General features: G+C 37.7%; 1 protein-coding gene across 15 annotated transcripts in view; it reads right to left on the reverse strand.

The window, feature by feature from the left end:
- Window positions 1–24,998, reverse strand: part of PDLIM5 (PDZ and LIM domain 5) — a 140,286-nt gene that overhangs the window by 113,480 nt on the left and 1,808 nt on the right. For 14 of the 15 annotated variants that reach the window (XM_088133044.1, XM_088133052.1, XM_088133046.1 and 11 more), the window contains exon 2: window positions 20,405–20,540. In XM_088133044.1, coding sequence (XP_087989170.1) covers window positions 20,405–20,500 — 96 coding nt within the window. In that variant the 5' untranslated portion in view covers window positions 20,501–20,540. Of the gene's footprint in view, window positions 1–20,404; window positions 20,541–24,998 lie in introns of those variants that run through there. The other variant, XM_088133053.1, reaches the window with a different exon arrangement.

Raw genomic sequence — 24,998 nt, forward strand, 5'->3', positions numbered from 1 at the left:
TCCGCGGCCATTTTCCCTGCTGTCACGCAGTCGCGGCTTCCTGTGGGCAAGGTCGTGGTAGCAAGGAGATGTTCGGTGAGGCTCGTGGTGTGTTTTGCGGTGTTTTGTGAAGGTTTTTGGTGTGCGTGTTAGCATGGCTCCAAAGAAAATGCAGAGCAGGCTTGGCGGGAGTCAGGCTCTGAAGAGGAAATTGCCTCGGGTTGCGACCAAATTCGGGCGGAGGGCGGAACGGATTAACCTGATTTACACTGAACCCTATGGGGAAATTCGCCTCGGGTTGCGACCAAATTCAGAGGGCGGAACGGATTAACCAGATTTACATTGAACCCTATGGGAAACTTTACCTCGACTTGAGACCAACTCGAGTTGCAACCAGAGTCACGGAACGGATTAAGTTCGTATCCCGAGGTACCACTGTACTACTAAAACCCTCATTGTGTTTATCTGTTTGTCTGTTGATACCCTCAAGTTAGCCCTAACGGTGCATTACACCACAAAAAGTTTTGAATCAAGGTACCTAAAATCCGTTAACTTAAAGAATGCATAAAAAATACAGGACCCATTATTCCTGTTGAATTGAAATTTCCACTATGTTCACACCAGCTTTATTCGCAAAGCTATGGGCATTGCAGTGTCCCTGCAGTCACGTGCTCGTGACTTCCGACACTCCCTGCCAGCTTCCCACAAGCAAAGTCAATGGGGAAGCCAGCAGGAAGTCAGAAGTCGCTCCCACTCCCATTGCTTTTTTGCCTGCCCGTGGTCATTCTGTTTCTCTGTTTAGGTAAGTAAACACTGACTTATTATTGAAGTTCATTTGCCTACAATCATTTTTATATTTATGATATTTACTCTTCTTAGATGATTGTGGGACCGTCTAGCTTTAGGGTAAAAAAAATATGGTCAGCCTAAAATTTAATGTTCATTCTGGTCACATCAGACTGCATTACCTTTCTCTCAAAGGATGACCCAATGGGTCACAAGGTTGTTTAGTATTTACTATATTTGCCCAAAAGCAGTGACTGCTTAGAGCTGTTTATGCTTCTCATCACAGGTGCAAAGCAGGGCATGCAGGGCTAGAATAAGACCTCAGTAAACAGTTCAGTGTGATGCCTGAATGTAGCTGTCAGGCCCAGCCCAAGAACAATGGTGAAACAGTCCAGCTGAGTTCAGTTCCTTTATTCGCTTACACCTATAGACAGAATCTTGCCAGACTAAATCTATACTACTGCAAGTAGATATACCCGGGGAGATTCTAGGGAGTGGCTATCCTGAATCTCTTATACCTCCCACACTCCCCCTCCAGACTGTGTTGTCTTTTGTCTTCTTCTCCCTCTTGGAATGCACCCCCTCCTTCCTGAAAGCCTTGCTCTCTGTTGCTATCCATCACAGTAGCTAGGTATGTTTGATTTGGAGCTCTTGTTTCACATTTACTCAAGCAGGTTTATTTAGTTTTTAGATTTATATCCCAACTTTCTCTCTTGAGTTCAAGGAGACATTCACAGCACTCTGTCCTCCAATTTTTCCCCATAACTACCACCCTATCAGGCAGGATGACCTGGGAGAGTGATTGGCTCAAAGCTATGTCTCCTAGAGTCAGCTGAGTACCTTAACCAGTAAAGCACCCTGGCTCTCAACCAAAAGTTCTGTGCATTTTTTATTTTTTGGGGCGGGGGGATATATGTATCAATTTAATGTATTTGTGTATCCTGTCTTTTTATGCAATCACACATACCACAGATATAATGAAAAAAAACCTCTCAATAATTATATAAAATAAATTGAAAAAAGGGTTTGCAATACAAAAAGCTCTTATATATGCATACTTGCATTTCCCGACATGTGGGTAAATCCTTACTTTTTTTGCAAAGTCACCGTCAGATAGTTTTGATATCTAAAGTTTTACAAGGCTGATGCAGAGGACGTTGAATTCTGTGCATACACAAAGCTTACAACATGCACTGAAATGAAAAAGTTAACCATTTTCATTGGAAAACCCAAAAAATATCAAGAGTTTAAATCAGCTGTCAATGTAAGGGAATTTTTAATGCTAAGCAATAAAGGAAAAAAACATATTTCAAGCAATATAATAATTAACTACTATAAAGCAATGAAAGACAATCAGATTCAGGTGCTGACAAGACCGGTGCCCATATTGCTAAGAAAAGAGTGCCCAAATAAGGAAAAGCATAAGAGGATGAAAAACCAACTTAGCTATGGTTATAGGCATTAGAATGGTCTCACTGTTAATACACATCATGAAAATTTTATTTATTTATTAAACAAATTTATATGGCCACCATCTTCCACAGGAACTTTGTCACTGCTGTCACTTTACCATTATCAAACCAATTTACCAAACTAAGAAACATTCGTCTTTTGCTTTAAAAGAAGAAAAATTAAGCAAGGAAATAATAGGAAGCATAATCCTGATACTAATGTTAAATGTTGTCATCCAATCCAGTACCATTTCAGTCCCAATGAGATCTTGTTCATCTTCCTGTTCCCTGCTCCAATAGAAAAATTAAAACACCTCCATTCAGATCTAATTCTGCTGTTTATAAGAAGAAATAAGCTATTCCTATTACTAAGATGTCAATCCCACTTAATTTAATAAGACTGATTTCAAGGTAATATTTCAGCTTTGGAAATGTTCCATTTTCATCCTCAATATCTTATAGAAAAAGAATGTAAATATGAAAGATCCCCTTCCTGGCATCATCCCAGAATTCTACAAGCTCTCATCACTGGGGTTCATACAATATGCTAAATCTGCTTTAAAGAAAATAAGTAGTTTCTGTTCCAACATGCTATGCCCCTTTTAATAAGAGCTTTAGGGCTTAACATTAAGGCCTGGTTCATGCAGCAGGATGCCCACAACAGGGTGAAATGAAAATATGCAATTCCATTTTAAGCCTATGCTGACAACCTTGTTTGCACTCAGAGGTAAAGCAAGATCAGACCTGATTAGTACTTGAGTGAGATTCCTTCAGGGAATACTGGGATTGCAAGTTAGCACTGGGAAATTAAAAGAAAAAAACTTTCTGGAAGAAGTGTGGAAAGAAAATAACATGGATGCATCCATTAAGTTACCAGGAGTTGAGATCAACTTGAAGGAGACTTTTCCTTTACCTTATACACTCTATGAATCTGTTAGGTTTTTGGTTTTTGTTTTAATTATATCCAATGATACACATTGGTAGGTGAAACTATGCTGCTATGAAGCCATTCCCAATTACAAAAATAGTATAAAAACAACTCCTTCTCCTTTACCATTCAATTACTGGTACAGAATTGGGAAATTGTAGAAAAAATGTTTTTTAACTCTTCTCTTAATTAAAACTATGGGTTTTTACAAGTTGGGGAAAGTTCACTTGAAAAACAAGATTAGTTAAAAGAAAAGTTCAAAGAGACAAAGAACAGGACATGTTGTGATAAAACACAGAAGCTGAGAAGCTTGCATTCAGTTGACATGCAAATGACTAATGTGTCCTGGAGCTGTTTCTGGCATTCACATCCCTTATTATGTTTGATACACACACAATGTATCTTAATTTCAATTCTTGTTGACAATATAAGCTTCCTATCCTAATTAGTTTCAAGAGTGATACAGATGCTAGTTCTAAGGAGTACAGTTGTAAGCTGAATTCAGAGCAAGTTTTTGAAAGGCCAAGAATCCCGTCTTTGAAAAACTGAGCAAAATTGTGCATTTAATGCAGCAGTGCTGACAATAATAAATTGCATAGCTGTAAGCTGGAAAAGCTTATAAGTAAAAGAGAACAGGGTGGTTTCATAAAGATAGTACTTTATAAATCTAGAACAAAGAAACAAAGATGTTAAGAATTTAGAACAAAATAGAAGGACAGGAACAGCCTTTATATCTCAGAATAAAATGCACAGCATTCCCTAACTTGGAACCTGCCATTAAACAAAATTATCATCCCAACCAGTATAGGTAAATTCATACTGATTGGAGATAAGTTTTGGGAAGGATGCAAAATCAATATGGACGATGAGAATAATAATCAGCCTTCATTTTCAATGGAAAATAGGATAATTTAGAATCATGAAGCTATTTGCTAATCTAGGGATAGAAAACCTGGATATTTTGACTCTGCATAATCAAAAAAATGTGGAGGTCAATTAATTGCCTAATCTCATGTCAATTCATGCAACTCTCCATTCAATGATCCTCTTAATTATGGTTTTTAATCTACAGTGCAGCATACAGATTTATATAGCATTTAACTTATAGTAAGAATTGGAGGAAAGCTGATAGGAAAGCCCCTTGAGAGTATTAAACACTAAATGGCCCGTGTAGCTGATCTTTAAACTTTTGGAAGTCATGAATTGTAAGTCCAGTTACTGTACAGAGCATGCAAGACTGAAGCAAGCAAAAGGATAACCTCAGGAGGTACAGAGATGTTAAAGTAGCAATTGTAGATGACTGGATCATGGACATAAGTATTGCAATTAGCTCCTTCAGCACACACAAGGCCATTAATAGACCAAGTGGGAGTCTAACCTATCTGGTGTTTCCAACTACAGACAGCTATGCCACATCACAGATCTCAAACCCTCAGAGTTTCAAAAGTGGCTTACCATATGTCAGGATATTTGGAAAAAACTAATGTCAGAGATATGCAGAACTACCAGCTTTTAAAATCTAAACCAGTGGAAACCTAGCAGCTTTTCTAATATATCCCTGTGCCTACTTAGAGACACAGCTAGAACGGATTTGGGACTGAATATAGCTTGCTCTCTGCACCAAGACCATGGCAGATGCACGTCTTGTCCTCAGGATGTAAACACAGGAAACTACAGTCATCCACAGCACTTGGGTCCCATCATGAATTCAAGGATCACCCTTGTCTATCCAGATAAGCATATTTCCTTCTGATCCTGAACTTTAACAAGGGCTTTTGCATGGTTGAAGTGAGGAAAAAAGCATTTGCTTTCTATTAGTCATTCAAATGTCCTGCCCAGCCATTTGAGGATTTACATTAGTGCAATCTCTGCCCTTGGAAAGTTTTCCTGGCAGCTGAAGCAAATTTGCATGCAAAACCCTTGGACGTGTGGAGTTTTAGGGGTGGTTGTGGGGAAATGCAGGGTTTCCTCCCTGACTCCAAGATTACAGCAAATATTAGGAACCTCTATCATTAGCAGACAATCGAATCAAACTCTCTATACCCCAGAATGCTAGTGTAGTCAAAACTTTAATAATTAATCCACTGCTTTCAGATTTATGCTATTCTTAATATTAGAGAACTTTAGCTAAGAAAGCTTACATCATGCATGTATTAATCTTTAAAGCTGACACAAACTGTTTTTTTAAATTATTAAGACTCACATATAGGTTGCTCACCTGAAGCCATCTATGTTCGTGTCAAGTCCATAGTTATCATTTGCATGTTCTATAACTGTTTAAATGTTGTTTAAACATTTAAACAACACAACCAAGCAATCACTTTTTTTTCTTTTTGGCATGAGTGTGTGTATATCTCTCTCATATATATGATGATCTCATAAAGGAAAATGTATTTTGTAACAAATTACGTTCTCAACCAGAACAGAAGGACTCATGGAAACAAACATCCAATTCCCAGTGGGTCCATAATTTTAAGGCCAAAATTTTCTCAGTGTTAAAGCATGTCATGACCTTGCTTGAGATTTGCTCACAAAAATAGCATCATCGGCCCAAAGAATCAATGTACTCAAGTGATAATCTGACACCTTCACTTGGTCTCATAAAAAGATAGAAAAGTACATTCAGGAGGAAGATTAGATTATCTTAATTGCTAATGAGGCATCTTCATAACTATTTTTCTAACAATAAAAGGACATAAAGAGGCTACCTTACAGCACTGATATTTATACCACAGTTCCACTTCCACAAACTAAGAAAACGTTGTAGCTAGGATAGGTAGAAATAATAATTAACATTATTCTGTTCCTTAGATATCCAACAGGATAATGTATAATAATGTATTGGGTAATTTGATAGTTAAAAAGAGTAATACATTTACTCATATTCTCTCTCTCTCTCTCTCTCACACACACACACACACACACACACATATATATATGAAAAGTTGAGATTCTCTAAAAACAGAACATCTCCCAAATGCCTATTCTAAGCAATAGGTTCTACTTTCACCAATAATTTATAAAAAAGGCTCGACATTAAGGTCCTGAGGGAGTGCAAAAGTTATTTTGAGCCCTGGCATGCAGGCATCTCACTTTTACACACTGCCTTACATATTAAGTTTCAGGTTGGCTACATAATTAACTTCTAGATTCAGTTTTAATTCCCAAACTTCGCAGACCTTTCAGCACAATACATAGCATATATAGAAAAAAATTCAGAGGTATACTGAGGTTTATTATCAGATTTGCAAATCAAATTACATGGAATTGAAACCCCCACAAGAAGTTTGGAGTACACTGCATACAATTCCACCCCTCCCTACTTCCAATAAATCACTCTACCATTATATTCAGTTCACTTTTGAGGAAAAGAATGCCGTATCTGAAGGCAGAATTACTTCTGATTAGTGTGGCTGTCTTAAACATTTTTTAAACAATGCTTTCCGAGAATTCTTTCCCAAATTCTTCTCCTTTGTTAGATGAACAAGAAAGCAGATCTTTACTACTAGAAAACAGGCACAGGCAGGAGCATGCTCAGATTCCATATCCAGAACTACTGATTACAGCATTTCAAAGTAGACTTTGGAATTTAGATTCCAACACTTTGCACATAGAGATGATTCATATCATAAGTGGACACTCCTGGAATTGAGGACACAATGTTCCATTGTAAATCAGTATGCACATCCAACATTAGAATTAAAGTAGCAACCATATTCTGAACATTAAAAAATCCTCTGCCCATTTCAACATTTGACAATACCATATCAGAGTCTGCAGTGGACCAAACTATGCATTTCACTGTGCAAAGAAAACTGCCAGGAAGCACAATTTCACTGTGATGTAAGGCACATCTTGCAAGTTACAGCAACCATACCAAATACTGATAATAATGAAAGCATTAGCTGATATTCCTTCGGTAAGATCTTCCTACCCAAGTGTCCTCTGAAAGAAGAGCGTCTCTATCCTTTCTCTAAAGAACATCAGCCCTCTTGATCCCATTTTTCCTTGCTAGATCACAGAGGGCAGGCAGATTCTTCCTGAAAAAGACAGCCCTGAAAGCAGGGAGGGCTGAAGCACCTTGAATTGGATCCAAAAACTTACCAAGTGACTTAGGACTAGTCATTCTCTCTTTGCCCAACCTCCCTCACTAGGTAGTTGAGGAAAAATGGGAGGAGAAAACCCTATGGGTTGGGTCCTCAAAGTGCTTATCAAACTGCTCACAAAGGCCAAGTAGTACGACACTTTAAATAGTGCAGGTGCATTAAGGGCAAAAAAGTGTTGATGATTTACCATCCTTATTACCATGGTGTAGGCTTGTTCCCATGTCTGGTTATATTCCCTCCTAGCCTTCCACCATCATCACTCTTTGGCACTTCATCTCCCTAAGTTACTCAGTAAACCAAGGGGTCCCCGTGGCTGGTGCCCAAGAAAAAGCTACTCAGGATCAACCCTACTGAGCCCCCCTGCAATACCTCTGTATTCTACAGATCAACCAGGCCTCACTCAGAGCTGCAAATCCAGTCACTCGGAAACCCCCCAAATGCCCGCTGGAAACTAAGAACATCCATAAGACTTGGATGCTATCCAGGCTCTGTGCTGCACCTTGAGAGTCAACCATTTTTTTTAGCTAGCCACCAAGTCAACATATCAACTGGTATATTATTTTATAAGCTCAATATTTAAGAGTAGCCTAATAATGGTTATTAAAAACTGCAATGGAGTAACTTTACCTCCTTGATCTAAACAGTATACATACAATACTCTGTAGCCAGTTATGAAACCGTCCATTTGCTTTCCATAATTCTAAAAAACTGGGTAAGGCAGGCCTGTTGCAACATATACAGATTGTTATCTTCTCTCAAACTACTCAAGTTTATTTCCTGTTCAGCTTATTTATACATAAAGGCCAGTTTATCACACTGCATTGAAACCACATTTATCTTTCTATTCATGAATAGTCAGAGTTTGTGTTGAACTGGCCTACCAGTCACAAGGTTAGTTTCCTAAAAATGGCACTCCTATTTATTCAGGTATTCATTCTTTTATTAATTCCCATCAAGTTTATAACATTCATGGTAAGGCAAGCGCCCTCTAAAGAAAATTAAATGTACTTCTTATCTGACAGGAAAAAATAGAAATGATTCAACGAACAATGCCTTTTAGGTCTGAAGTGCTTTATATACATTACCACCCATAACATAAATGCACACATGTATTGCAGTAAGTTATATATCAGAGGAAAAATGTTTAAATATATTAAGTACATTTAAAAAAAAAAGAATCCAAGCTATTTAAAGAGAATTGCATAAAAAACAGGGCCTTTTTTAAATGTTTCAATCCTATACAACTGAGCAATTACTAACTTGAAGTTTTAGATCAATGGCAAGTTAGGCACAATGGTTAGAATTCAATATAATACCAAGCAATTTATCCTAAACCCCAAAAAATTAATGTATGATGATCTCTGCTCACTAGTTTATCTTAATACAACCAACCAAAGTTATAAGAAACTAGAAGAGTTCTAATGGCACGTCAGCAATAATTACAGAAATATATAATACAGACTCTGGATTTTGTGTGGACATAACAAATTTGTCCCACTGGTTTTAACAGGTCTAGCCTATCTCCTTGACAGGATGCAAAGTTCTGTATGTTTCTGCATGAAAAACATCATTTCTGAAACACAACATTCATAAGCTTAAGGACTTAGATGGATTCCAATATTTGTTAAATGTTATTTCACACTTTTTATTAGATATGCCATTAAAATATACACTCCAGAAATCTGTGATAGAGTATTTAGTGACAGAAAAATCACCACACACACACACACAAATTATTGTGCAGTAAAATCCAGAGGTTGTATCTCAGCAGCTCTACACAGTTAACACCCTTCTGTTACAAGGGATGATGTTTGTTTAGGAAAAGAAAGCAAAGTAGCAAAATATTTGGAAATACGTGCATCTTTTTGGCTACATTTCAGAGGGTTTTTTCCCCCCTGCAACACACAAACAAATGCAAAAGTTGAACCCTGATGGTTATCTGAAAATTAACAAAAGTTGTGTGCTAAGCACCGGCAGCAAAAATTATTGCTATGGAAAGCTTTATCTGATGAAATGAAATCTGGCTGCTTAGATTGGGAAGACTTTCACCCCCCTCACAGCTTCTCTATTCAACTCTTCCTGTTCTCTACCATGAGAAGGTGAACGCTGTGAACAGGCACAAGCTCAGCTTTATTATGCTTTCCTGAAAAAGTGAAATTCTATCACCTTAATTAATTTATAGCAATTGGTTTGTTATGCTCAGGCACACCCACTGCCTCAGAAAGTATTTTTTCCCCCAGGAAAGATGCCATGATTTAATTTTAGCTAAATGGAAGAAGCAGCCCAATGGAAGAAGCTAAATTAAACTGCAAGGAGCTTCTGGGCACTTTAACATCAAAAAAAATATGACAGACATGCAGACATATTTGCCATATAAGTAACAGCAAGTACAACAAGAGGAGAGAAGAGTTATCTGAAATGAGGAATAAAAATTCATTAAATAAATAAATCTGATACTGTCTTCACAAAGTAGGCAAGCATCACAGATTTATATGTGGTCACATCCATTCTAGAACCAGTTTTTACAGTTAAAGGCTTAAATAATGCAAAGTTTGTTGCAATATTTGCAATAAATAGCTATTTAATGTTGAGCTACACAGCTGACCTAGGCTACTTGGGTTGTACTGGTGGCAGTGGCAGTTTCAATAATACTTTGATAATCTCAAAACAAAGTTTATAGCATTCAACCTTGCAATGAGCAGCATTTACCTTTAAAATTTAAAACTGAAGGGGGAACTCTCCTAAGAGTAACCTGGAGTTCAAGAGTTTAAAAGGCCAAAGATCCTGAAAATTGATCTTTGTGCAACTGTTTTTTTAAAAAGTTCGGTGCATTAATATGAAATTTAATAAAATGATTCCCTTCTCCAGTTTGTCCCTGCTAACTGTAAAGTAATACCACTCAGCAATTTTGCATCAATATAGGAGCTAAACTATTAACCAGAAAAATCTTGTTTTCCTTTGCATACTAGATTTTACAACGGAATCATAATGTGAACTGCTTTCTTGAAAAAAGCTAACAGCCCTTTTTTCTTTAAAGTAATTCTTCCAATTTCATCCAAAGTACAAAAATGCAAACTACTACTGTTTCTTTCTCAAGTTCAGCTGACAGTTTCACAAAATTCCAAAAAAGGAAATGCTTTCTGGTTAGATACCAGTCTGCCACTTAAAGAGGCTTGGGAATACATACATACCAGAGGAGAGAAAAGTAACACCAAGGTCATTCGGAATATCTGCACCACATTGACAAATATGGAAATAATTACTGTGATCTCACTAAATTATGATTTATATTACACACTTTTTTCTTCAGCACAGATGAGGCAATCAGCAAATAATCAATACTGTGTAAACTGAAAGGGCAATGGAGAATGTTTCAAGTTGCTCACCTTAATGCGAAAAACGCTTGGAATAGCTTCTGACAGAAACAACATACATTTAAGGAGAAGCTATCATATGGCATACAGTAACATGCAGCTGATTACGGTACCTTGCAATTTCTGAAACAATCACTGTTTGACCCCATACCAAGCCATGGTTTGTTTAACCATGATTTATGTCATAAATCACATAAACTACCATATGGCAGAATAGCATGATAGATGATCTTATAAAGAAAAACTTCATCATAAATGAGAAGAGCTGGGGGGGGGGATTTTGTAACAAATTACCTTCTCAACCAGAACAGGAGGACTCATGGAAGCAAACATCCAATTCCCAGTGGATCTGTAACTTTAAAGCCAAAATTGTCTCAAACGGTGTTAAAATATGGCACTACCTTGCTTGAGACTTGTTCACAAAAATAGCATCATCAGCCTAAAGAATCAAGACACCTTCACTTGGTCTAATAAAAAGATAGAAAAGTACATTCAGGAGGAAGATTAGATTATCTTAATTGCTAATGAGGCATCTTCATAACTGTTTTTCTTACAACAACAGGACATAAAGAAGCTACCTCACAGCACAGTATAAATATCACAGCTCCACTTCCACAAGTTAAGAAAATGTTACAGCTGGATAGGTAGAAATAATAATTATTAACATTATTCTGTTGCTTAGATATTCAACAGAATAATGTGTAATCATGTATTGGGTAATTTGACAGTTAACAAGAGTAATATAGAACTTTAATCCATGTTGATATTTCAGAGATCAAAAATTATGGATTACTTTTGGAAAGAAATCAAGCAAACAAGAAAAAGAGGTTATTTTCTGCATCTGTCTCTTTCTCTGAAAATATTAGTTTCTGAGTCTAGTTTCCCCCTTTTTCATAAGCTCCCTTTCATATTATGAGACCAACTTTCTGGGTAGTAGCATTATTCAAGAATTGTCATCTGCTTTCAGTGATCACAATTACAGAACTCTATTAACCTAATTATTAGTCTTTTTAATTCTGTGGAAGGACTTAATGATGGAAAATATATTGATAAAAGGTGGGGTTTTTTTAAAGAATGAAGTTGTTTTAATTGTCACTACTTTTACAGTTTGCACTTATACCTTGCCTTGTGCTATTTATGAGCCATTGTTGCAGCTGAACTATATATAACAAAAGAAAGAAGCGTGACTAACAAAAAACAAAAACACAACGCTATTTGGCCACCATATACAGTGGGGCAAAAAAGTATTTAGTCAGCCACCAATTGTGCAAGTTCTCCCACTTAAAAAGATGAGAGAGGCCTGTAATTTTCATCATAGGTATACCTCAACTATGAGAGACAAAATGGGGGGGAAAAATCCAGAAAATCACATTGTCTGATTTTTAAAGAATTTATTTGCAAATCATGGTGGAAAATAAGTATTTGGTCAATATCAAAAGTTCATCTCAATACTTTGTTATATATCCTTTGTTGGCAATGACAGAGGTCAAACGTTTTCTGTAAGTCTTCACAAGGTTTTCACACACTGTTGCTGGTATTTTGGCCCATTCCTCCATGCAGATCTCCTCTAGAGCAGTGATGTTTTGGGGCTGTCACTGGGCAATACAGACTTTCAACTCCCTCCAAAGGTTTTCCATGGGGTTGAGATCTGGAGACTGGCTAGGCCATTCCAGGACCTTGAAATGCTTCTTACGAAGCCACTCCTTCGTTGCCCAGGCAGTGTGTTTGGGATCATTGTCATGCTGAAAGACCCAGCCACGTTTCATCTTCAATGCCCTTGCTGATGGAAGGAGGTGTTCACTCAAAATCTCATGATACATGGCCCCATCCATTCTTTCCTTTACACGGATCAGTCGTCCTGGTCCCTTTGCAGAAAAACAGCCCCAAAGCATGATGTTTCCACCCCCATGCTTCACAGTAGGTATGGTGTTCTTTGGATGCAACTCAGCATTCTCTCCCCTCCAAACATGACGAGCTGAGTTTAGACCAAAGCATTCTACTTTGGTTTCATCTGACCATATGACATTCTCCCAATCCTCTTCTGGATCATCCAAATGCTCTCTAGCAAACTTCAGACGGGCCCAGACATGTACTGGCTTAAGCAGGGGGACACGTCTGGCACTGCAGGATTTGAGTCCCTGGCGGCGTAGTGTGTTACTGATGGTAGCCTTTGTTACTTTGGTCCCAGCTCTCTGCAGGTCATTCACTAGGTCCCCCCGTGTGGTTCTGGGATTTTTGCTCACTGTTCTTGTGATCATTTTGACCCCACAGGGTGAGATCTTGCATGGAGCCCCAGATTGAGGGAGATTATCAGTGGTCTTGTATGTCTTCCATTTTCTAATTATCACTCCCACAGTTGATTTCTTCACACCAAGCTGCTTGCCTATTGCAGATTCAGTCTTCCGAGCCTGGTGCAGGTCTACAATTTTGTTTCTGGTGTCCTTCAACAGCTCTTTGGTCTTGGCCATAGTGGAGTTTGGAGTGTGACTGTTTGAGGTTGTGGACAGGTGTCTTTTATACTGATAACAAGGTCAAACAGGTGCCATTACTACAGGTAACAAGTGGAGGACAGAGGAGCCTCTTAAAGAAGTGGTTACAGGTCTGTGAGAGCCAGACATCTTGCTTGTTTGTAGGTGACCAAATACTTATTTTCCACCATGATTTGCAAATAAATTCTTTAAAAATCAGACAATGTGATTTTCTGGATTCTTTCCCCCATTTTGTCTCTCATAGTTGAGGTATACCTATGATGAAAATTACAGGCCTCTCTCATCTTTTTAAGTGGGAGAACTTGCACAATTGGTGGCTGACTAAATACTTTTTTGCCCCACTGTACTTGGCAGTAGCAATTCACAAAAGACTGCTTGAAACCCCATATAGCCTACTACTTTTCTGAAGGCAAAAGATTTCCTTTTCGCTACCTATATGATTCGTTAATGAATTTTGGGTATATTACCGAAGTGCTGTCAAACAGTTGATAGAAAATGGGAAAGGTTAATTCCCTTAACTCCCATCTGCAACTGAGAGAGAACAAAGGCGCTATACAAGCCAAAAAAGCATATGTTTTAAAGATATTTGGGTTGCATGCAAGGAGTGTTTGCTTTAGCACTTAACCATAACATACATGGAAGGTTATGTCATAGAAATCATGGGCTCTTGCAGGCCCTAAATTCACATTCAGGGAACATGTGGAACAGCCATTCTATAACGATGCCATGTGTTGGGACTGTGACTCCCAAAATTTCCAAATGGAATTCTGGGAAATGTAACTATAATATGTCTTAAGAGCACCAGGTTCAGAAAGGCTCTTCTATAATACGATAGCCCAAAGAGAAGCTTTGTCTATAAGGCATTCAAGACTGAGTCATTAAAGAGATCTTTGAAAGAGATTTCCTAGCAAGATAGGAGATACCTGTGTATACAACAAAGTAGTCCAGCTGAGAGGTTCACTGTGGAATTGTCTCCAGGGTCAGCAGTACAGTTAAGTTCATTTATCTTGGGATCTAAGCCAACATCTCTCCCTCTCCCTTTCTCTTTTACTTACACACATACACACCCTTTCCCCCATTTTGGCCTATTTTCCCCTTACTTACAAAGGGTACTAATGAGCTACTAAGGTTTTCTAGCCCTCCACAAACATTTGAGCAATCCAGCATCATCATGAAGCCCTCTCACAATCCTTAGGAGGGCCCTCATATTGCTCTAGAGGGAAATGCAAGTGACATGCTTATTTTAACACTAATTTAATTTATTTCTTACATAATTGAAAGACTCAGGGCAGTTTTGTATGATTTTAGATTCCATTTTAATGGCAGGGTTCCCACACTGCATTCAAGCCATAATTTAAGAAATCGTAAGTGGCTGGGGTTTCAGTGCACTTTTAGCCATTATGCCGTAGAGTTTCTCTTGACTGAATTAAAATTGTAAAATATGTTAGAATTGTAAAATGTGCTTATATATTCAAATAAAAGTGTTCACTTTCACATTAGCATTTACACAACATACAGATCTCTTACGACTAGAGATGCAAGAATACTAAGAACAGTAACAGTGCAACTCAGAGAACTGAGAAAATAATTCACATACTTCCTTGAATATCTACCATGGCAGCCAAGCAGCTAGGAAAACCTCAGCTGCTAATCCAGTGCAATGTCAGAAACTCAGTTTGTTGCAACAAACAGGATTAATACAACCTTAATATGAATGCACTGACTAAAGCCTCAGCTTGTATAAGTCAGACTTCATTTTGTCAAAGTGTGAGGGGGACATTTATGTGAGTTGGAGACTTGAAATGTAAAAGAAAGGATGGTCCCGTCCCCCCCCCCCCGCCCTTTCATTTTAATCAAGTGCATGAAAAGGTCAAGAAAGACAGCAATAGGTGTGCCAAAGTATTACAGAGAGCACAAACAAGAATCCACTTTTAAAAAATGCAGGATCTGGTCAGCATGGTGGGTCTCCATGCCTATTAAGCAGCAGGAGTAATATAAATGCAGATGATGTTAAGTACAAGATTAGGTTCTTGCCTCAGATGGACACAATCAATACATTCAGTATAATTAATACAGACTGGTCTTTAGAGCAGAATTTTTCAGACCCAAAAAACAGCACACCATTTGCAAGTTATTGCAGACATCCATTTAAGGGCTAAGCTGACAGTGGTCTGCTGTATTACATTCCCAAAGTTCAGAAGCCAACTATGAAAAACATTTTATTTGGTCAAGGAAATACCAATATTCTTCCTATTTTAAGCTTTTATCATGCATTTCCTTTTATGGATAGTAGGATAACTTTTTTTCTACCAAAAGAAGTTAGAAACTCATATATGTCCTGGCTGTCCCCCAAGAGAAACAAACAAACCTTTCAGCACCACATCTCCTTTCACAATGCCCTTAAAGATAACCATCAGCAAATGAATAATGAGAAAAAAGGATGACTAAAAATAGCTGATTCGAATGGTGGGGACACTGACTGAAGTAGTCAGTCCCTGGGGGTGAAAGGAAAAGAAGAAAAACAATGTCTCACTCTTCTTAGCTTTCCTTAAACACAATAAATTCAGATGGATCTTGCCCACAGGCTTACTGTGCATTTTTTGCAGCTAGCCTTCTGCTACGCTATTTTAAGTTGTGCTTATTTTGAAATAAGAATTGCAAACAGACTCAAAAGAGGGTGGCTTCTTATGCTGCATTTATGATGCAGCAGAAAGAGCACATGAAATTCATTGCTCTCATCCCCAAAATGCATGCAGTCTGTCTGTCTGTCTATCATTTTGCTACAGCCCATGTATCAAAAGAATACATATGGACACAACACAGAGCTTAGAAAGCTGCCCTAAAAGGAAGATAATGATGTCCAGGAATGGAGCTCTTGGCAACAGGATAGAAGACATGGTTTTCAGTATCCAAGTCTAGCCTACAGTACTGGGAATTCCTGATGGTTTCCCATCCCACCACTAACCAGTTCCAGCCCTGCTTAGCTTTTTCAAGGTTGGCCAAAGTCACCTGATGTGATTGAGGAAAAAAAAACCTTCAGCTATACATCATCCTCTTCCAAACAATGAAGTATGAGAAGATCAGAAAACAACTGTTGTCCATTAAAGATGTAAGCATCAGAATGGCTGTAGCTGCCTTTGACACATTAAGAAAAAGCCAGGAACCTAATCATTTGGTTCTTCTTCTTCTTTTCCACTGATTCCCAGGAACAATCCTAACAATCCTACTGGGATACAATTATTACTAAGTCATTTTAAAATGCCAAATAAATAAATGAACGAATGAATGAATAAATGGCAATATCTTCCAGAGCTAATTTTTCTTTCATATCCAGCTCTTTCCAAAGGACCAAACGTTTGTTATATAGTTTTTAATACATCATTACATCCTAAATATATTATTTAAAAAAGCTGACATCTTATGAAGTCTAAAATGGCTTCCCCATTCCACTGCTATTTAGAAGTGTTTAATTCCCATAATTAGCCATAGTAGCCAAGAATCCTGGGAAATGAAGTCCATCACATCTGTAGGATCTCAGGTTGGGGAAGGCTGGTTTAAAAAGCCTTGATAGATTAATTGAGGCCATCTGGTGATGTTTAAAATTATAATGTATTCTAAATGATGTTTTATCCCTAGTTTAGCTGCATCATATTGCAGTTATATTACATCCAAGTCTCTTTTCTTCTGTGCTTACCTTGTGTGTATGTTTTTTGCACCCTATCATGTATTTTGAATGCAGCAATCTTGCCTATACTAAATATTATTTATGTGTCTTCTAGATGCATACCTGGGTTTTCCATCCAATAAGCCCATCTTTTCCTTGTACCATAAAGCAAGTTAAGCATAGGAAATTTGCTGTAGCAAGAATGGAGGTAAAAATTTCATAATACTTTTATACTTTTTCCTAATGTACAACTAACGTACAGTGAACCTACTTGATTCATCCATTCATGCAAGTCCCAAGTCCAAAAGTTGAAATCATTCTTTCGATTTCAAACAAGTTGCTACCATATTCTACTAAAGGTGTTAGACCAACAGATAGATTTTAGTGACAGAAACTGGCTTTAGACGCTTGCTTAAGGATGGCTTATGCTTTTATGGGTAATGGAAACTCTCTTCTACTTACTGCTGTTTTTAAACATAACTCTGCATGAAGCAATGTTTTGATGCCACCTCCTAATACAAAGGCCATGAAAATAACTGGCTTCCACAGACTAGAATGAATTGCATGCATGAGTGCCCCAAACCTAACAAGGTCACAATAGACAGCAAGAGAATATAAACAGCCCTGCTTCTTTGTTCTTGCATTTCTTTATCAGCATTTAATTACTAGCACTTCTGGCTACACTGGGAAAGGAAAAGTGCTATGTTGAACACTCTGTTCTGATGTAGCTGAAACACAACTTAGTTCCCTTCTATTATCAAAGAAGCAATTGGTTGGCATACCAGAATGAAGTACATTATTTCCAGACTAAATGTTAACTTTAGTCTAGAGTGGTGAGAGGGACAGAGTTGCACACACTGGTTACATATTTAGGATATAGTTTGGTCAACTTGATTACCAAGATCTAAGTTAGCAAATACAATTCAGTCAAGTCATGATCTAGTCTCTGCATGCATGAAAAATTTGTATTTTCTTCAGATAGACTTTCCAAGCAGATTTTCCAGTGGGTCTTGTGCTGAGACTAGGCCCTGAGTCCTTAGAATATCAAGATCCCTGTTGATACTTAAATGCCCTGCCTGTTTAAATGTTTGTGTAATTTCTTTTACTAAATAAATATATGGAAAAACAAACATGCTTCACAGGAAGCAACAGCATCAAGCATAATGGGTATTTTCATAAAATAAATACCAGAGGTATTTATAGAAAATAAAATGGAAAGGATGGGAAGCTGAATCCCAGTTCTTTCTTGCTTCCTGGTGCATTCAGCATCCATCAAGGCAGTCATCTTGTGAAAGATAAAGACTCCCTCAAGATGAGCTCCTGATGACTGCATGGATACCTCTTCAGAGATTTCTTTGCAACAAAACAAAAGAGGTTTCCAACTGCCAAGTTCCAAGATGTTTTTCAATTCCCCAGTCAAGTCTACAGTCCTGGGATTTTTTGGTTATCTACAGCCACTTCCTGATCCTATTAAGCCTTTTTTCCCCCCAGATCAGCCAATCAGAAGGTACCTATTTAATCCCCCCAGAGTTGGGGATCTGTAGGCCAGGCTTCGGTAATAATCTCATGCAGTATAAATAGCAGTCCAATTGTTCTTAAAAGTAGTAACATGCCTATTTCAAGAATTAAAGTTGTTAGAACACAGAGAACTTTAGTATAGTGAAAACCTTAGGTATTTTAACATGGTTTGGGATTCTTTCTTGAGACTACAAGAAAGAAATGCCACTTTCCTGACTAAAATCAGAAATGTGTAATCTATTTAAAACCACTCAAAATTCAAACTTTATATATATTAGCACAGTATATTACAATTGATCACAGCTTTCAATAGAAGAGAATATATGTAGCTCAAGGTTGAGCTGTGGAGTCTTAGGTGCTCTCTGAGCTTGGTTGTTTGCTTGCAGACGTTTCATAACCCAGCTAGGTAACATCCTCAGTGTGGGTGAGTGTGGGGTTTGCTCCCTGTTTATATACAGTCAATGTATATATCAACCATTGATATATTTATATACCGACAATGTTTATATCAACCATTAATAATTTTATCTTTTAAAAGTGATAAACCATTCTGGGCAACAAGTACCAAAACAGAAAAATAATATAGTTCTAAGTATATTCAGAAAGGGAATGAATACCAAAGGTTAAGTTTGGTACTAACATACATATATTCCGTCTGTTTTCCAAGTCTATTCATAAAACAGACAAAAGACATGAACTCTCCAACTTACATATTCAGCATATCCACAAGATACTCATCCATAAGAGGCAGCTATCTGGTAATCATACTGATGATATGTATGATTTTTACAATTATTAAAACGTTTGTATTCCTGGATTCCCTGCTTAGTGATTTAACATCTTTATCATTAGATACATCATCTTCTGAATTGCAGTTTTTCGTAAAATTCTGAAAAAGGGTACATGTAAAATTGTAAATGTATTTCAACAGATATAGTTAAATCTACTGCTGGTTAGCTATATTTCCTTAAATAAAACAACAAACTCTTCAATGTTTTTTTTTTTTTTTACTGATAACAAAAGGGAAATATAGCCTATTCTATAGAAAGCATTTACAAAGTATGCAGAACTAGGGAATCTAGGATGAATTAAAATATCTTAGTGAAGTTTCTTTGAAAGGGTTGACTCACTGAAAAAACATTTTTAAACAGTGACATTTTCTTTTTGCATTTATTTTGTATTTCCTTTGTTTGTGATAGCCACCTGCTTGCACTCATTTTGTAAGGTCAGGATGCTTTTCTTGCGGTTGACTATCATCGCACACAACAAGGGCCCTTTTATAGATATTGTAACTTAAGCTTCCTTTTTATTGTAAGCATCAGGTTTTGCAAAAAGTAATGCACCAGCCTGAAATAGCAACAGGAAACTTTCTCTGGCTAAGGCGGCACAGTGCTGCCCTTTCACAAGTCATATCCACATTTCTTTGTCCCAAGCAATGCAGGATTTTCCTAGTTAGTGACCAGCCCAGCCTTCACAAATTAGATTACAATTCTCTTCCCACAGCAATCACTCTCCACCCACTTGACTGATATATGAAAGCAGCCTCTCCCAAACACATATATATTCAGAAACCAAATTTAGCCAAGAATGTCTATGTCTGGATGTACAGTCATGGTTTAGTTTTAGCCATGTTTATAGAATAAATCACAATAGCTGTCACTAAGCCATAGACCTCAGTTTACAAATAATAGTTGGGTTAACATCAAATCAAAACTAAGTAAATCACACAGTATCTTAATGCAGAATATGAACCAAGCCCCTTTCCCCTCAGCAAATGCGTGTCGTTTTACACAATTGGATTCAGAATGTCATCTTGAGGCTCAAATGACATACCATATTCCATATCATGTGGCATTTGTAGGTCAACAAAAAATGAGCATGCCATTGAAATAAAATTTTAAATAGGAAAAATTAGTTAAGTGTCCACTCCTGGCACATCCTGTGAGTCACTACTTCTCTTAAAGTTCAGGTGAATTCCAAAACTGCGCACCTCATAGTAGGTGTCTTAGCATCCAACAAAGATACTGTTACTAAAATACTTATTTGCAAAGGTTTTATTGACACATGATGCAGCAGGCTATGCTTAAAAGGCTTTTTAAACATGCTTACCCGAGAGATAGTGAGAGGCATGTTGAAGTCCTTGCCACCTTGGAGCCTGAACCCCCAAGGAGCTGGACCCACCAGTGAAACACTGTAGTTATTCATGGTATTCTGCAGTTAGGCTGTAATTCCCAGGGGGAACAATCTGTAAGAGAGATTTGAAGATTTTGAATATTAAACACACAGCCAAAACTTCCGTAATAAGATGCTATTATTCTGACTGGGATCATACACTGCACTAAGCTATGAATAAACCACAGTGGCTGGAATCACACAATACACTAACCCACTGTATGTCTTAGCACAAGGCATGAATTCAGTCACAGAATCTAGGTAAATCACAGCAACCAGGAAGCTTCCCTCAAAATTTGTTATGGACAATCATGCAATGAGTTATTTTAAATAATTTCTTCCAGGAATCTTAAACATTACATGGGGAGGAAAAGTGGATGTGTTTTCATTGTGGTTTACTAAACAAGCCACAATAACTGGATTCACACATCACACTAGCCTGAACCAAAGCAAGCAGAAATTTTGGCTTAACAGAAAAGTACAACTGAGCCAGTCTCTTTCTTCCTTCTAGGCAAGGAGCTATCGCTCTTCCCTCTCTGTTCTGGAATATACAAACAACCCAGATGGAGAATGACCGATCCCTTGTTTTGCATGAAGTTTCAGAAGAGAAATTAGCATTTTCAACCTTCTCCTGAGTTTTGAGAAGAGCTTCCTCTTCTACACAAGGAAACAGTAGCTGGTGAAATCATGAATAATGTCCTAGTCAGAATTAGTGGTTCTCAGCTTTCAACTCATATGAAGTCTCTGAAGATCTCCTTGGAGCTTCTAAATCCCCCACCCCCAACATACACACACAAATATTGTGTTACATTATCTGCATTTTTATACTGCCATTATCAGGAGAAAATTGGGAATATACACACTAAATATGTTTGCAACTAGAAATTTAAAAGCACCCAGCCCTAATTTCATCAACATATTACACCCCTCATTTTTATTTTTCCTTCTTCTTTTAGAACCGCAAAGTGGTTCTAAAAATAGATTTCAGGAGTAAAATACAGAATAAATTTAAGTTACGGATGTTGTTCAGAGGCTCTAGCTTAGCCTAGGAAAGGTATCTCATTCTCTTATGAAGGGGAAATGCTGGATACATTATGCAAAATGCCTGGCATTTGTCAGTTATAGAATGTGCTGAAAATTCAGCAGGCAAAATGTTCTAGATGTCATTTGTTCTCTTTCTACAGTTCTGAAGCCACCCAAGATGAGGATTTCAGCAGTTCAACTTCCAGAGGCTGTGGATGTCATATTGTTGCTTTGAGCATAACCATGGTGAACTAAGCCAAATCGTTAATGAGAGGTTTGGACTGAAACTCAATAACAGTTGAAGGATACTGATTATCTTTATCACACTGAAATCAATCAAGACTAAGTTAGCTTCCATTGTGGAATGGAGATCTATCTAAACAAGGCTAAGTTATGGTTTAACCATGGCTTGAGGGATAGGCCAGAACTGTGGCTAAAACTATTGTGGTCACTGAAAGATGAACCCTGATAGGAAAGTGTTAACTCTAACTCTGCCTGCTAGAAGGCAGGGCTTAAGACTTCTTCCTCCTCCACGGAGGAAATCCTTCTTTTTCATCTGCAAGTACTGACTTCAACAGAGGGTAATTTAGCCTTTCCTTTATTGAATGAAACTCAGTCAAGGCACATCACAATTACAGATGGCATGTGTCATTGTAATCTGATCTCTGGTTACATGAATCTCCTTTCAATCCATTCTCTGCAGAAGGCAGAATTAAGGCTGACAGGGAGAGAGGTCTGTTTTGGAAAGGAGAAAAGCCCTACTTTCTATCAGGAAGAGGTGGAGTTAACTCTTTCCTGCTGGTTCATCTTTTGGTGATGGAGAACGACTGGGTTTCTTCCTCGCACTAAGCCACAAACCATGAATTATGAGCAAAACACGTTATAACTTAGCTGAAGGCTCTGAGCACAGACTAAAAAATAAGCAGTATGCTAAGTAAGCTTTTGATTCTTTCCAGCCTGATAGACTGCTGGAAATAAAAGGGATTGGTTTCTGTCTGTCCAGCTATCAGCAGCATAACTGTCCAAAAACTAAAGTGACTAAATTTAGTGCGGAGGGAAGTGCCAGCAAAAGAAAGAGAGTTCAAAAATAGGCCAGACTATCACAGGGCCTATGAAAAAAAACTTTCCCCCGAAATACTCCCCCAGTACATCCCTAGCAGAAATGCAGTTGGGCAGCACCTCCAAATGTTGCCGGCTGTTCCATTCTAAGCACATCCACCCACCCCCTAGTAGTTTCCCTTCTGCAGGTATGACCCACCTCGGACCATACGCAGCCTGCCCTGTGCATGTTCCAAGAGGCAACCTGTTACTTCACTACAAAGAAGAAAATGCAGATGCCGGCAAAGGGGTTGGAAGGAATTCCAGAAGGCAGGGTCTGCATGTTTTCCCTATCTTGTTTTTCTTTCCAACTTAACATAACGTTGGAAAGAAATTATGTAAAGGGGCTCATGATTCTGTCTGCCCATCAGTAGGATAATTCTTGAAAAGTGAACAAAACAGGACCAAATCTGTTGTGAAGAAAGAAGCCAGCAAAAGAAAGACTGAGCTTGAAAATGGGCCAGATTTGATTAGGCACTGCAAAGAGAAAAAATCCTCCCCCCCAAAAAAAACCATGGATCTCCATGGGACATGCAGTTGGACAACAGCTCCGAAGGTTGTGGAGGCCTCCATTCTAAGCCCCTCCGTGGTCATGGAACCCCCAGTAGAGCTATTAGGAAGAGGTTGGAAAGAATTCAAGAACTAATGCTCTCCATGCTTTGCTTTCTCTCACTTTTTTTCTTTTCAATGTTTGTGAAAGTATTTCATTTTGCAAGTACAGATAGTCCCCGGGTTAAGAACGCCTGGTTTACAGACAACCCATAATTAAGAATGGAGCCTACTGTAGCAAAATTTGAGTTAAATACACAATGGTTCGAGTTCATTTCACAATGCTACTTATACAGTATTATACAATAATACTGTTCCAACTTACATATAAATTTGACTTAAGGACAGACTTTGGGAATGGAAATCATTCTTAAACTGGGGACTACCTGTATTAATTGTTGCTCTAAGTCAGGATAATAGGACATTAATGAATATTAAACTGAAACTTGTAGTGTCTACAGAGAGGTTATAATATTAGGTAGTATGGCATGGTTCATCAATACCCCTGGTATTTAAGATGTAATTGCATTTCTCTACACAGCTTACTTTTAATGAGATATCATTATATATTAATTTCTATTAAAGAAGGAGCCTTTCAAAGTTATGCAAGTGAGCAAGAAATGGATACCTTCTTAATTAAAACTTTTCTGTTTTAAAGAATATATTTATCTTCATGGATTTAGTAACAACTGCTACCAATAGTAAAGTAAGGATAAGCAAAAATAAGAATTGTTAAATTTTTCAATTAATTAAAGCCCTCATTTAGAAGTATTTTATCTACCTCTTGCAGTACAGTTCAGCAGCAGCTGTTGCATGTCACTTACATAACACAGTGACATTAAGCAAGTGAAATATTTATTACAAGCAGCCAAGCCATAATTTTCAGAATGGAAAAATTTGGGTTTTTTTTTTCTGTGCCCAAGATTTCAACATCAAATAAATCACAATGCCAAAATATTTTCTAGGTAGAAGCTGTCTCTTCTATTTTTATATATTTTATAACCCTAAAAGGCTGCACCAGAAGTAAAATAAAACCAGAGCAGAAATTATGCTGAAGTTATTTAACACCTAAGGTGGAACATCAGTTAAGCAAAGTTGGGTGAACCTTATTTCTCTGAAGAACATTTATTTTAGGTGAGTATAGCTGGCAAATCAACAAAACTGCAGGCCCTGTTTGGCACTGAGCAAACTGCAACTATAAAGTTCAATATATTTATTTTATTATTAAATTTGTATACCACCTGATGCCCAACAACTCTGCACAACAGTTACCACAGCTTTTAGCACAATGTATTTCTAAAGATATTGTATCTCCAAGATAAATATTCTTAGACAAATGTTTTAAAAAATACAGTCTCTACAAACAGTGATTTGAACTTGCAACATTCTAGTGGCTGTTATATTAGATCAGTGTTTCTCAACCTTAGCAACTTTAAGATGAATGGACTTCAACTCCCAGAATTCCCCAGCCAGCCATGATGGATGGGGAATTCTGGGAGTTGAAGTCCATTCATCTTAAAGTTGCTAAGGCTGAGAAACACTGTATTAGATGTTTGATGTTTCAGCCATAGAATCAAGGGAAAGTGTGTTTACACATCTGCTATGCCCTGTCTGATCATAGGTGATTGAGCAAGCAACCCATGGCTATACAGTATTTGTAAATTCTAAGCCATAACCAACTGACAGACCAATAACTAGGATCATGGCGTTGGTTGACCCTGATGGCTATAAGTTCAGAACTTCAGAGGACAGCAAGGCCTTTCAAACAATACTTGGTCACAGTCTTGCAGCAGCCAGCCAGCATCCTTTGTATGAATCAATGGATTAAAACCCTACCTTAAAAATTAAGACTGATGTTGGA

This window comes from Python bivittatus, unplaced genomic scaffold, assembly GCF_059951505.1.
Source record: "Python bivittatus isolate LINGU-HERP-01145 unplaced genomic scaffold, Pbiv_v1 ctg000070_np1212, whole genome shotgun sequence".
NCBI classification, from domain to species: domain Eukaryota; kingdom Metazoa; phylum Chordata; class Lepidosauria; order Squamata; family Pythonidae; genus Python; species Python bivittatus.